This window comes from Diplotaxodon limnothrissa, linkage group LG12 (genome assembly GCF_057381915.1).
Source record: "Diplotaxodon limnothrissa isolate DT_005_m linkage group LG12, D_limnothrissa_male_GT1.1, whole genome shotgun sequence".
NCBI lineage: Eukaryota > Metazoa > Chordata > Actinopteri > Cichliformes > Cichlidae > Diplotaxodon > Diplotaxodon limnothrissa.
In genome coordinates, this window is record NC_140607.1 from 15,569,306 (window position 1) to 15,583,188 (window position 13,883).

The following is a 13,883-nucleotide window of genomic DNA, read 5'->3' on the forward strand; positions in this document are numbered from 1 at the left end:
ATTTTCTCTTCATGTCTGAACAACTCCTTGCTACTCGCTCAATTTCCACTCAACTTCCACAAATTATACATCAAAACGTAGGTATTTTTGCTGGCTTTAAGACAGTGTCACTATAATTATTGTGAGAGTTACGTTTTTTTCACAATTTGCCTCGAAGTGACACATGGTCTAAAAACTCCCCATTCAAAGTCTATGGGGAGGTTGTGAAACTCAGAGCTGAAATACTGAAACTGAAGGCATTTTCAAATCGTCATATCTCCTTAACGAAGCAAAGTTAAGACATGAGGCTTGTCCCTGTATATCTTCAGACACTCCTGACACTCACAATTCAAGAATTATTTTCTCACCTATTACCGTTCTGAGATGAGTTAGACTTGTTTGAGGGGTGGAAATCTGTCCTCCTCTCATTTTTCAAATTCCGAAAATGAAGCCGTTTCTTCTCTCGTCATATCTCCGCGACGGAGATACAAAGAGCTATGTAAATCGCAGTCAAAGTACACCAAAGTCCGCTGATTCACCCAGTGCAAGAATTATGCTTCTATCCCACCTAGTTTTTGAGTTACACGACGTTTTGTAACTCCAAAAAACGGCGTTTTTCGCGTCTCACCGCGATCTAATTCTGACTCCTCATCACCCTTTTTTTCAAAGCGCCCGCCCCCTTAGAGGTGGCGCGATTGGTAATGACACCGCTCTTCAGACCAGAGGTCGTGGGTTCGATTCCACCTTGGCCCACATGTTTTTTTTTTAACTACAAATTTATACACTATCACAGACCGGTAATTCATATTGATAATTTATTACAATTCTGCAAAGTTTAATGATTTTAGCAGCTTTTCTAATATGGACCTCAGATTCTGGTTAACAGTCTATGGCAGAAATACATACAAGTACACAGCCTGATGAAGCAGACAGAAGCAGTACCTCTGATTGGTTCCGCAGTTTCACCTCTTATCAGCACAAATCTCACCCTCTTCTGCTGTTTTCACCTCTTTTCTGCTAATTTGAGCTTCTGTTCCACAGTGCACTCAGCCTCTTCTGCTGTTTTCATTAGAATTTTAAGCTTTTCCACCTTTTTTCAGTTACGTGAGAACCAGTTTGGCTCAATGAGTAGCTGAAAAATATCAGCCTCTTCTGCTGTTTTAGCAGGATTTCAGAGTTCAGCTTTTTCACTTGTTTTAAGCACAAATTTCAGTTTCTTTACCTCATTTCACAACAAAGTTCTTCCTCTTCACCTCTTTTCTGCTAATTTGAGCTGCTGCTCCACAGTGCACATTTTCCCTCTCATCATATCTTTGCTTGTGACCAGAACTCATTTGGCTCAGAGGGTAGGGCATCTGTCGTGAGACCCGGTGGCAGAGGTTCGAATCCTACCTGTGACAGCTGCTACACATGTTCACTGCTTGCATGCGCTCTGCTTTCTTGACACTCTCCAGTGTGTCATTACACATACAGCCATCTTCAGCAAGCACTTCTGCTTCTACACTTCTTTTCAACTCGGCTTTTTGCTTCTTTACCTCTTTTCAGCAGAAATTATTCCTCTTCACCTCTTTTCTGCTAATTAGAGCTCCTGCTCCACAGTGCACTTAGCCTCTTCTGCTGTTTTCATTAGAATTTTAAGCTTTTCCACCTTTTTTCAGTTACGTGAGAACCAGTTTGGCTCAGTGAGTAGCTGAAAAATATCAGCCTCTACTACTGTTTTAGCAGGATTTCAGAGTTCAGCTTTTTCACTTGTTTTAAGCACAAATTTCAGTTTCTTTACCTCATTTCACAACAAAGTTCTTCCTCTTCACCTCTTTTCTGCTAATTTGAGCTTCTGCTCCACAGTGCACATTTTCTCTCTCATCATATATTTGCTTGAGACCAGAACTCATTTGGCTCAGAGGGTAGGGCAGCTGCCGTGAGACCCGGGGGCAGAGTTTCGAATCCTACCTGTGACAGTTGCTACACATGTTCCCTGCTTGCATGCGCTCTGCTTTCTTGACACTCTCCAGTGTGTCATTACACATACAGCCATCTTCAGCAAGCACTTCTACACCTCTTTTCAACTCATCTTTTTGCTTCTTTACCTCTTTTCAGCAGAACTTCTTCTGATTCACCTCTTTTCTGCTAAATGTTTAGCCTTTTCACCTCTTATTAGCACAATACTAAGCAGCTTCTGCTAATTTCACCAGAATTGTCAGTCTCTCCACCTCTTCTTTGTAAGAATCAGTTTGGTCCAGTAAGGTGAGACGCCGCCTATAGATCAGAAAGGCCAGGTTCGAATCTCGCTCAGGGCAATGTTTTTTGTTTTTTCAACTTTTTCTGCTTTTTTCAGCAGAAATCTTCAGCGTAAGGCATCCACACAGCATTTTCGCAGGAAATGCAATTTTTTCTAGTTGTGTGGATGCCTTAATAGGCATCCACACTATTGAGTTCCTGTTTCTCTTTATTCTTTATTATTCCGGGTGTTTCCGTACACTTTTCGCCGTGGAACTACTCCCACAGTTTTCATCCGATTTTCGCCATTCAAACTTTAAAAAATTCTGCTCTTTCTGCTAATGCCGGCTATGACTTTTGGTGCTCATAACTTCTATACTTTTTGAGATATTGATTTTTCTTTTCAATATTTTTTGCCCTTTTTTGCATATTATCCTTGGCCTCACTGGTTTTCCTTGCCGGCTTGACCTGTGTTTTAGCTCAGTGAGATGAGCGTCCGTTCTCAGACTGGGTGGCCCGGGTTCAAATCCCGCTTATGGCAACATTTCTTTCAGTCAATACTTAAACTTTTTTAACTCTTTTCAACACAAATTTAAGCTTTTTCACCCCTTTTCAGCACAATTTTGAGTTTTTTCACAACTTATCCTCTTTTCAGCAGAATTCTTCTGACTGAACTCTTTTCAGCAAAATTTTGAGTTTTTTCTGCTGTTTTCAGCACAAATACCAGCTTTTTCAGCTGTTTTCAGCAAAAACCTCTTTTCAGCAGAATTCTGCTCATTGAACTCTTTTCAGCAGAATTCTGCTCATTCAACTCTTTTCAGCAAAATTTTCAGTTTTTTCTGCTGTTTTCAGAAAAAAACATTTTTTCAGCAAAATTCTGCTGATTGAACTCTTTTCAGAAGAAATTTTGCTGATTGAACTCTTTTCAGCAAAATATTCAGAGTTTTCACCTCTTTTCTGCCCAAATTCTGCTTATTCACCTCTTCTGAAACATTTTCAGCCTTTCCACCTCTTATCAGCACAATTCTCAGCCTCTTCTGCTCATTTCAGCACAATTGTCAGTCTCTCCACCGCTTCTTTGTGAGAATGATTGTGGCGCAGTGAGATGAGAACCTCCCTTGAGTACCAGAAGGGCCGGGTTCGAATCCCGCTCTGGCCAAAATTTTTTTTTGTTTTTTTTTTCAACTTTTTCAGCTTTTTTCAGCAGACATCCTCAGCGTAAAGGCATCCACACAGCATTTTCGCAGGAAATGCAAATTTTTCTACTGAAGTATTGAGTTCCTCTTGGGACTTCCATACACTTTTTGGCACTTAACTACTTCCACAATTTTCAGCCGATTTTCACCGTTCAAATTTTAAACTATTCTGCTATTTCTGCTAATTCCTGCAATGTCTTTAGGTATTTTCTGCTATTATACTTTTTAAAATATTAAGCTTAATTTCTGCCATTGAAATGAAATTCTCATCCTCTTCTGCTCATTTCAGCACAATTGTCAGTCTTTGTCTTTCTTTGTCAGAAAGATGTTGGCGCAGTGAGATGAGACCCTCTCTTGAGTACCAGAAGGACCAGGTTCGAATCCTGCTCAGTGCAACATTTTTTGCTTGTTTTTTTTCAACTTTTTCAGCTTTTTTCAGCAGATATCTTCAGCCCTTAAGGCATCCACACAGCATTTTCGCAGGAAATGCAAATTTTTCTAGTTATCCTTTATTATTCTAGTTGCTCCGTTTCTTTGCCGCTTAACTACTCCCTCAGTTTTCAGCCGATTTTTACCATTCAAACTCTAAACTGTTCTGCTATTTCTGCTTTCGACTGCTATATCTTTTGGTACTTATTACTATTATACTTTTTAAAATATTACACTTTTTTCCTTTAATTTGTCCCATTGAAATGAATGGGAAACTTCTACAATTCTGCTAAAACTTGCTTGTCTTTGAAACTTAACTACTTCCTCATACTTTCACCTAGAAACTCCATTCAAACTTTAAAACGTTCTCAGATGATTGGGCTATTCCTGTGTGATTCAGCTTTTTCATATCTGTTACCGTTTTCATGTAATGACTCTTTAAGTTTTCAGTTACAACTTTGTGATTTTTCAGAAAATACATGTGTTGCTATGGTTGCTATGCAATTAACTCCCACTGCACACTCGTCCGTTCTGAATTTTCTCTTCATGTCTGAACAACTCCTTGCTACTCGCTCAATTTCCACTCAACTTCCACAAATTATACATCAAAACGTAGGTATTTTTGCTGGCTTTAAGACAGTGTCACTATAATTATTGTGAGAGTTACGTTTTTTTCACAATTTGCCTCGAAGTGACACATGGTCTAAAAACTCCCCATTCAAAGTCTATGGGGAGGTTGTGAAACTCAGAGCTGAAATACTGAAACTGAAGGCATTTTCAAATCGTCATATCTCCTTAACGAAGCAAAGTTAAGACATGAGGCTTGTCCCTGTATATCTTCAGACACTCCTGACACTCACAATTCAAGAATTATTTTCTCACCTATTACCGTTCTGAGATGAGTTAGACTTGTTTGAGGGGTGGAAATCTGTCCTCCTCTCATTTTTCAAATTCCGAAAATGAAGCCGTTTCTTCTCTCGTCATATCTCCGCGACGGAGATACAAAGAGCTATGTAAATCGCAGTCAAAGTACACCAAAGTCCGCTGATTCACCCAGTGCAAGAATTATGCTTCTATCCCACCTAGTTTTTGAGTTACACGACGTTTTGTAACTCCAAAAAACGGCGTTTTTCGCGTCTCACCGCGATCTAATTCTGACTCCTCATCACCCTTTTTTTCAAAGCGCCCGCCCCCTTAGAGGTGGCGCGATTGGTAATGACACCGCTCTTCAGACCAGAGGTCGTGGGTTCGATTCCACCTTGGCCCACATGTTTTTTTTTTAACTACAAATTTATACACTATCACAGACCGGTAATTCATATTGATAATTTATTACAATTCTGCAAAGTTTAATGATTTTAGCAGCTTTTCTAATATGGACCTCAGATTCTGGTTAACAGTCTATGGCAGAAATACATACAAGTACACAGCCTGATGAAGCAGACAGAAGCAGTACCTCTGATTGGTTCCGCAGTTTCACCTCTTATCAGCACAAATCTCACCCTCTTCTGCTGTTTTCACCTCTTTTCTGCTAATTTGAGCTTCTGTTCCACAGTGCACTCAGCCTCTTCTGCTGTTTTCATTAGAATTTTAAGCTTTTCCACCTTTTTTCAGTTACGTGAGAACCAGTTTGGCTCAATGAGTAGCTGAAAAATATCAGCCTCTTCTGCTGTTTTAGCAGGATTTCAGAGTTCAGCTTTTTCACTTGTTTTAAGCACAAATTTCAGTTTCTTTACCTCATTTCACAACAAAGTTCTTCCTCTTCACCTCTTTTCTGCTAATTTGAGCTGCTGCTCCACAGTGCACATTTTCCCTCTCATCATATCTTTGCTTGTGACCAGAACTCATTTGGCTCAGAGGGTAGGGCATCTGTCGTGAGACCCGGTGGCAGAGGTTCGAATCCTACCTGTGACAGCTGCTACACATGTTCACTGCTTGCATGCGCTCTGCTTTCTTGACACTCTCCAGTGTGTCATTACACATACAGCCATCTTCAGCAAGCACTTCTGCTTCTACACTTCTTTTCAACTCGGCTTTTTGCTTCTTTACCTCTTTTCAGCAGAAATTATTCCTCTTCACCTCTTTTCTGCTAATTAGAGCTCCTGCTCCACAGTGCACTTAGCCTCTTCTGCTGTTTTCATTAGAATTTTAAGCTTTTCCACCTTTTTTCAGTTACGTGAGAACCAGTTTGGCTCAGTGAGTAGCTGAAAAATATCAGCCTCTACTACTGTTTTAGCAGGATTTCAGAGTTCAGCTTTTTCACTTGTTTTAAGCACAAATTTCAGTTTCTTTACCTCATTTCACAACAAAGTTCTTCCTCTTCACCTCTTTTCTGCTAATTTGAGCTTCTGCTCCACAGTGCACATTTTCTCTCTCATCATATATTTGCTTGAGACCAGAACTCATTTGGCTCAGAGGGTAGGGCAGCTGCCGTGAGACCCGGGGGCAGAGTTTCGAATCCTACCTGTGACAGTTGCTACACATGTTCCCTGCTTGCATGCGCTCTGCTTTCTTGACACTCTCCAGTGTGTCATTACACATACAGCCATCTTCAGCAAGCACTTCTACACCTCTTTTCAACTCATCTTTTTGCTTCTTTACCTCTTTTCAGCAGAACTTCTTCTGATTCACCTCTTTTCTGCTAAATGTTTAGCCTTTTCACCTCTTATTAGCACAATACTAAGCAGCTTCTGCTAATTTCACCAGAATTGTCAGTCTCTCCACCTCTTCTTTGTAAGAATCAGTTTGGTCCAGTAAGGTGAGACGCCGCCTATAGATCAGAAAGGCCAGGTTCGAATCTCGCTCAGGGCAATGTTTTTTGTTTTTTCAACTTTTTCTGCTTTTTTCAGCAGAAATCTTCAGCGTAAGGCATCCACACAGCATTTTCGCAGGAAATGCAATTTTTTCTAGTTTCATCTGCCTCCATTATGACATCTCTAAGCTTCTCAACAAAATTCAAAGTGTTCTGTATATAGTGTTTAGAGCTGCCTATTAACGGGTTGAGGATCAAAGCCAGAAACTCTGAGTTGATCATGCAGACAATTGGTCTTAAAGGTACACCCTGTTTTTGTATCTTCGGTAAACCATACAGACTTGGTGTAGCTTCCCCTGGGTGTAGCCTGTGGTATGAGGTCTGGTCAGCAGCATTGTCTTAATCTAAGTGCTTGACACATTCTATGACCCTTTTCCTGTAACCACTACCTGTGTCTCGATTCAGAGCCTCATAAGTATTTTTGTCAGTGAGCAGTGACAAATTCTTCTCAATATAGTTTTTCTGTTATTTGTGTTTGCTGATGTGCATTAAGGAAACTGCAGCTGTCTGAGGCATGTGGTGAGAGCTGCAACCTTGCAGGTCTGATGTAGTCCAGATAAGTTCAGAGGATGCTGATAGCGTGCAACACTGAACATCACTATGGTGGCCGCAGTGCAGGCAAAAAATATGAAAGAACTATGAAGCAAGTGCAATGAGGAGTGATGAGAAGGAGCAAATAGGACAAATGAGATACTGCAGTAAGGTTGTCTGAAAGAGCTGCAACGAGCGAAGCAGATGATCTCTGAATTCACACGAATGAAACTGCAGGCTAAGAGCCCAGATAACGTGTAGATCTAGCTCCCAGTTTGGATTTGTGAGACAGAAACCATCTCTACTTTTAAGATTAGCTTTAAAACCTTTGATAAAGTATATAGTTAGGGCTGGATCAGGTGACACTGAACCCTCCCTTAGTTAAACTTCAATAGGCCCAAGCTGCTGGGGGACTTCCCATGATGCAATGAGCATTTCTTCTTAATTCAACTCTATTCACACTCTGTGTGTTTATATGCTGCTTTGTATTTAATCATTAGTTATTTTTAATCTCCGGCTCTTTTCCGCAGAGTGTCGTTTTTGCTTCCTCCCTCCCCACTCATCCACGACCACTCATGGCACAGCCTCCCTGAGCCTGGTTCTGCCAGGGGTTTCTTCCCATTAAAAGGGAGCCGCTTCCTCATAATGATTAATCTGATTGTTGAAGTTTATTTTTATTGGTTTTAGAGTCTTTACTTTACAACACAAAGCACCTTTACTGTTTACTGGCAATTAAATTTTATCAAATTCAATGACATGCTGATTTAGGAAATCAAATTGACTTCTACGGCATCAGTTATGTCTTTGTGTGTTTGTAATAATCACAATCTTTTGGTATTTCTTGAGTGAATATGCAGTACCCTGTCCTGTCACTGTCTTTTATACAGTGTCTATTATATTATGTCTATTAGTGGTATGGGAAGCATTTCTATGAGGGTTTTTCTAGATCATAAGTAATGCTTGTGTTATATATTTGATAGTATTAGCAGTAATTATCTGTAAATATATAAAATATATAATAAATATATATATAAAGATATCTCTCGCAATATAAGCACAATAACATAACTACTAATTATGATCCGTGAAAACACAATAGAAATGCTTCTCCCACCACTTTCTACCACTCTAGCATTACTTACAACAATCTTCAGCAACATGCAATATTTTGAGTGTATTGCTTGTATTCACAGCACGTGCTATGTAGAGAAGATTCCCTCAGTGATGCATTTCAGGAAAAACCGGGCTCATTGAACTTTTAAAGTTTGCGCTCCTGTAGCAGAAAATCCTCAACATCCCCGATCAATATTCTTCCTGAATGTCTAGAAACGAATTTACTGTCTTTTATTGAATGCTCCGTCCAATTATTAATAAAAACTATACTAAGCCTACGAGAAGGCTTGCCTGACAAGCTAAACTCGGGGAAACGAGCACAATGTAAATCTCGCGAGAAGAATCCCAGTGGCGCGAATAAACAACGAGTTTTTCCGCTAACTTGTGGCTGCTGTGACAGTAGTAGTCGCATTAGTACATTTTTTCTCATATTATTCAGTTTTAATTGCTCTATTTTTATTATTAATTTATTTTTAATTCAACAGATATTCTGCGTTTTGGTGAAATTTTGTATTTTTACTGAAAACCATGTCGGACGCTTTGTCTGACGACGGCAGCGACTTCAACCAGGATGACACCCAGGAGGATGTTATGACCCCGGCCGAGCTGATCGCTAAACTGGAAGAAGTAGGCCAGATTATTCCCCTGACGTGCAGACTCTTCACCTCTATTAGATATTCAGCACCGTCTTCACTGTTGTGTCCGTGTGTGTCGCCCACAGGCTTGGCTAAATGAGAAGTTCTCACCGGAGTTGCTGGAGAACAAATCAGAGGTGGTGGAGTGTGTGATGGAGCAGCTGACTCATATGGTAAACTACCCGGGGAATACCTCCTGCTGTGGGTTTCTAATGTTCAGTGGTATGCATGGTTATAGTTGAGTTTCTGAATTGCAAAACAGCAACTGAAACGCGAAGGACTGCAACCTATGACAATGTGCATGACTGATTCAAATGCAGCAGAGGGAAAACTATATTCAGTACTGTGCAAAAGTCTCGAGCCACCTCTCACTTTTTTATGTTTTTTATGTTATGTAGTGAAATTGATGCAGAATGTAAGGCAAAAGCAAAGTTAGTACAAGTCTAATGAGCTTGAAAGTCCATATTCCGTATGACCACCTTTATGTTATACACAGCCTGAACTCTCTTGGGCAAGCTTTCTTGTAATTTCTTTAAGTAATCTTTAGGAATTGTTCTCCAGACTTCTTAAAGGACATTAAAAGCTCTTTGATGTCGGCTGCCTTTTGTTCTGTTCTCTGTCAAGATGATCCCACACTGCTTCAATAATGTCGAGGCCAATCCATGACTGATAGTGTTCCGCTGTGTGGGTTTTTTTTGTTTTTGTTTTTTATGTTTGGGGGGTTTTTTTTGTTGTTGTTTTTTTCCCATCCAGGTATGCTTTTACTGCATTGGCAGTGTGTTAGGGATCATTGCCATGCTTAAAAATGACTTGTTTGGAAAAAAAAACTTGTCTAGTTTGCACAATTTTATTTAATGGCACACATGCTGAGATATACCAAGCTGATTCTCAGTGAGAATCATCTTGTTGGTGTAGAAATATAATTTCATACCTGTAAAATGTTTTTTTTCTTTGGCATTTTTAATAGATTCAACTAAAGGAGTGAAAAGAAAGAATGTGTTTTTTGCTACAGGCTCCCAATAGCAAAGTGCCTAAAGTAGCACGTTAAAATAGCTTCTTTGTTAAGTTGTCTGTTGTTTTTGCAGACGTGTTACTGGCTTTTCCTTCGAATTCGGTGCCTTTTCGTGCTCGGATGATTCATAGGTCAGTGTTAAGTGGCTTAACAAACAAAAATAGGTGCATTCCACCTCTTCTAAACTGTGAATTTTTTTTTAACCCATAAGAAGCAAAAGATTGTAGAAAAAGACCCATTACAATTCACTAGAGCTCAAAATGCCACTTTATACACACAAATTAATTTATTTTTAAGTGTGAGTTTAAAGAAAGTAATTTCCTCTTCAGTGGGTCAAAAAACATCAAATGTTCAAAATATAGAAGTTGAATTCAGGAATATCTGAGATTTCTTCTTTTTGTTCGTTTACTTGAATTATTACAAAAATGTTTTAATTTCTTCTGTCACCTGACAGATCAGCACTTCATTGCTGGTTTTCTTACTATTTAGTTTCATTAGTATGGATAAATTGATCTATAGGAAGCCCTGCAATTGATATCAAGACTTTGATGGTAATGTCAAATGTGTAATGTGGTGGTTTCAAAATAAAATCTCAAACAATTCAGGGCAATGTGGTTTGCTCTGTGACAAACTACTAACTAAAGCTGCTGCCTGTCAGTAGGACCTTGATTACATTACTATACATCCAGATGTGGAGAGTCATTCATTTCAGATGATTAGGATGGTATTAACACTGATATTCAAACATATCCCAGGGCTGTTGCTTTTCTGGTCATTCTGAGTAGCCCTGAATAAAAGGACCCTTTAATTTCTGACAGTTTTGTCACCAACAGGAGTCCAACTTGCAGCGGGTGAAGAAAGGCGATGCAAAGGCCAGCATCCATCGTATGGAAATAGACAGGATCCGCTACGTTCTCAGCAGCTACCTGCGCTCTCGTCTGCAGAAGGTCGGTTGGGTCGGCGCCACAAAACTGAGTTTTCGCTAAGTTGGTGACATCTGCCTGACCTTTTGTGCTGTTCATGTCTAGATTGAAAAGTATTTCCCACATGTCTTGGAGAGAGAGAAGTCTCGGGGTGAGGGCGAGCCATCTCTGCTGTCGCCTGAGGAGTTTGCTTTTGCCAAAGAGTGAGTGTACTGGAATAAAGTCGTTTAAATCGCTGCGGTTCTTGCAACACTTGGGAATTTTTTTTAAATCACATGCCAACACATCTGGCTTGCAGGTATTATGCCAACACAGAAAGCTACCTGAAGGCTGTAGCACTGAAGCGCATGCCAGCCAATGTACAGACTATGGATATGCTCAAAGCAGGTAAGGTGTCGTTCTGTGTCTAAAATGGTGATACTATTAGCCCATGCAGACAAATGGTGACATTTGCTGTGACATTTTTACTGACCATTGCACTGGATTCACCACTGTGTATCCTAATGTTAGTGCCTGAGCCCTGCCTGGACTCCTTTGTGTTTCTGCGAGTGAAAGAGAGACAGGAAAACATCCTGGTAGAGCCTGAAACGGAGGATCAGAGGTTTGTTTGCCAATATTTCTCTGGATGTGCTATTATTTAGGCATCCAGTAGGTGACAGTGTTGCCTTCTTGCATTCGCTAACCTTTTTCTGTATAGATACTAAACTGATAAAATCTCCACTGTGTCTCTTCTATCAGAGAGTATGTCGTGGATCTCGAAGAGGGCTCTCAACACCTAATGCGTTATCGAACTATAGCTCCACTTGTGTCAAGTGGAGCTGTGCAGTTGATATGAATGCAAAGGTCAGTACCAGTGAGCCTTGACTGAGGCATCTTTGTCATTAACTCAATACTGCTCTCACACCCTCTTCTACAGGCATCTAAAAATTCATTTCTGCAGCTCTTACATAAGCCATGGCTTTGCGGTGACATCTGGATTTATTTTTAGTGCTTACTTTTTTCTCTTTCCCTTTTTTCCCTTCTTGAGTGTTCATTGTCTCTTGGCAACAGATAATAAAAAACAGCATTGAAATTTTAAAGCACCATGATGTGTTTACAACAAATTTTAGTTGCCATCTCTAAACTAAACTACTGTTAACAGTCAAGGGCAATTAATAGTGGTCTTTTATATGTTGCAGGTTGCTTGTTACTTTGGATCCAGGAGACATTCCTGAAATAAAGACTGCACAGAGATCACATCAGGAAGCATGCCCTTCATCTTCATCTTTCATCCAGAATAAGGACTGACTTTTGGGATGTAAATATAGAGATGTTTGCAGCACCATGGGACCAGAATTTAATTCTGTGGGGGCGGGGGACACACAATCGAGGTCACTGCCAGCGGAAACTAAAAGCTGTGGATGAACCCTGTTTACTAAACTAGGTTTTTTGCAGCGCTGAGTTTGTATTTTTGGATCTTTTTAATCATGCCATGACATATGCTTTGTTGTGTAGTACGTTGGTGTGCGTGTGACTGATAAAGACAGCTCTGTCTAATCTGTTTATTCATTACTCTTCATGTTGCTTCATCCAAATGATTCATGTTATTGGATGATTTCTCAGCTGCTCCATAACCGGATGCATCAGATGACCCGACGGTGAAATTTCATCAGTTCACTTGGCATCATAATGCCTTCCATCCTGTGCTCATGCTACATGTGCATGCCTCTTTGCAAGATCAGGGTTTGTTTGCTGTGATTTAAGGACATTCACACTTGAATTAACATGCTTTAATGTCATTGATTATCCTGTTAATGCTCACGTAGCTGTTGTACATCGTGACATTACTCTTTTTCACATGTTGAAAGTTTCCTTTATGACTTTGCTTTAAACTTTAACCTAAAAGATGTTATGAGAACATTGTTATGTAAGTGTTTCAGCGCGAGCAATCAGTGCTTATTGTTTGCCTTCACATAAATTCACCAGTAATTAGAACTAATAAGGGATTGAAAGAGTGGGCTTAGACAGTCGTCTTGATTACTCTCTGTTGCTAACTCTTAAACTGCATTCATAGAAGACCTGGAGAAGAAATGTTACTTGATGTTCTGATTATCACACTGCTGTCATATAGTGTGGGCCTTGACCTGGTAAAACCAGGAACAAATCAAGTTGATTTAGATGTCTGATAGCATACAGTGTGGGGAACGGGCCTGTTATTATTCCTATTAAAATGTTGGAAAATAAAGTAAATATTCCCTCAGGCATCGAAGATAGTTTGAAATGTGAGTTGGAGAAAAAAATAAAATGATTGTGAAAAAAAATTGCATTTATTAAACACTACACCATTTTTTTAGGCTTTGTAAAATCTTGACATTTGTAACAGTTTTTATCATTTCACACTAATTGTAAAGTCATAAAAATGTCCTGTAGTTTGGTGGCAACAGTCTCAGTAAAGATAGGTCTTCCATGTGTGGATATGTATGGAACTTGATATACTCGCATACGCACATGGACTGATTCCTGAATAGCTTCTTCGGCTAAGTGACCAGCCTGCTGAGAGTTGTTTGTAATCCGGCCCTCCTCAGGTTTGCACATGCTGATGGACTGTGGGGCAGTGATTCCTTTAGAGCAGGCGCTAGATAGCAAAGGTTTGGAGCCATGCCCAGGCCTCTGTGGGATCTGTGTCCACTAACAGGTGTGAGAAAAAAGGGCAGGATAACCTGGATAGTTTCCATAATGCAGAGTGGAATTACACAAAGAAGACTTTGATGTACGTAACGCAGATCGTCAACACTGGACAATGAATGTGCAAGGTGACGATACAAATATTTAACTTCACATGGTTAACATTTAGGTGTGTTCATATGTTTCTTTCCCATAATTAAATTATTTATTTATGCAAAGTAATGGCAACCTATGAAAACATAAAACTTACTGAAATGCAGTACCACAGGGAGACATAAAGAGAAAAATAGTCACAAGCTGATTGGTCAGGACAGCGAAGAGGGTGGAGTTTACAATATGACATCTAAACTGAGGTGATATAAATGTGTTGTG

General features: G+C 39.8%; 1 protein-coding gene across 1 annotated transcript; it reads left to right on the forward strand.

Annotated features, from left to right (window-relative positions):
- The first annotated feature begins 8,805 nt into the window (after positions 1 to 8,805).
- gins4 (GINS complex subunit 4 (Sld5 homolog)) lies at positions 8,806 to 11,682 on the forward strand. Its single transcript, XM_085368070.1, has 7 exons — positions 8,806 to 8,904; positions 8,999 to 9,085; positions 10,758 to 10,871; positions 10,953 to 11,050; positions 11,146 to 11,234; positions 11,358 to 11,448; positions 11,586 to 11,682. The coding sequence occupies exons 1-7, from the start codon at positions 8,806 to 8,808 to the stop codon at positions 11,680 to 11,682; spliced, it is 675 nt and encodes a 224-aa protein (XP_085224196.1).
- The last annotated feature ends 2,201 nt before the right edge of the window (positions 11,683 to 13,883 follow it).

Bases quoted from the DNA above. Each gene is read 5' to 3' on its own strand.
- gins4 (XM_085368070.1), top strand. From the start codon at position 8,806: ATGTCGGACGCTTTGTCTGACGACGGCAGCGACTTCAACCAGGATGAC. The intron at 8,905-8,998 runs GTAGGCCAGATT...TGTCGCCCACAG, and splicing joins TGATCGCTAAACTGGAAGAA to GCTTGGCTAAATGAGAAGTT. The intron at 9,086-10,757 runs GTAAACTACCCG...TGTCACCAACAG, and splicing joins TGGAGCAGCTGACTCATATG to GAGTCCAACTTGCAGCGGGT.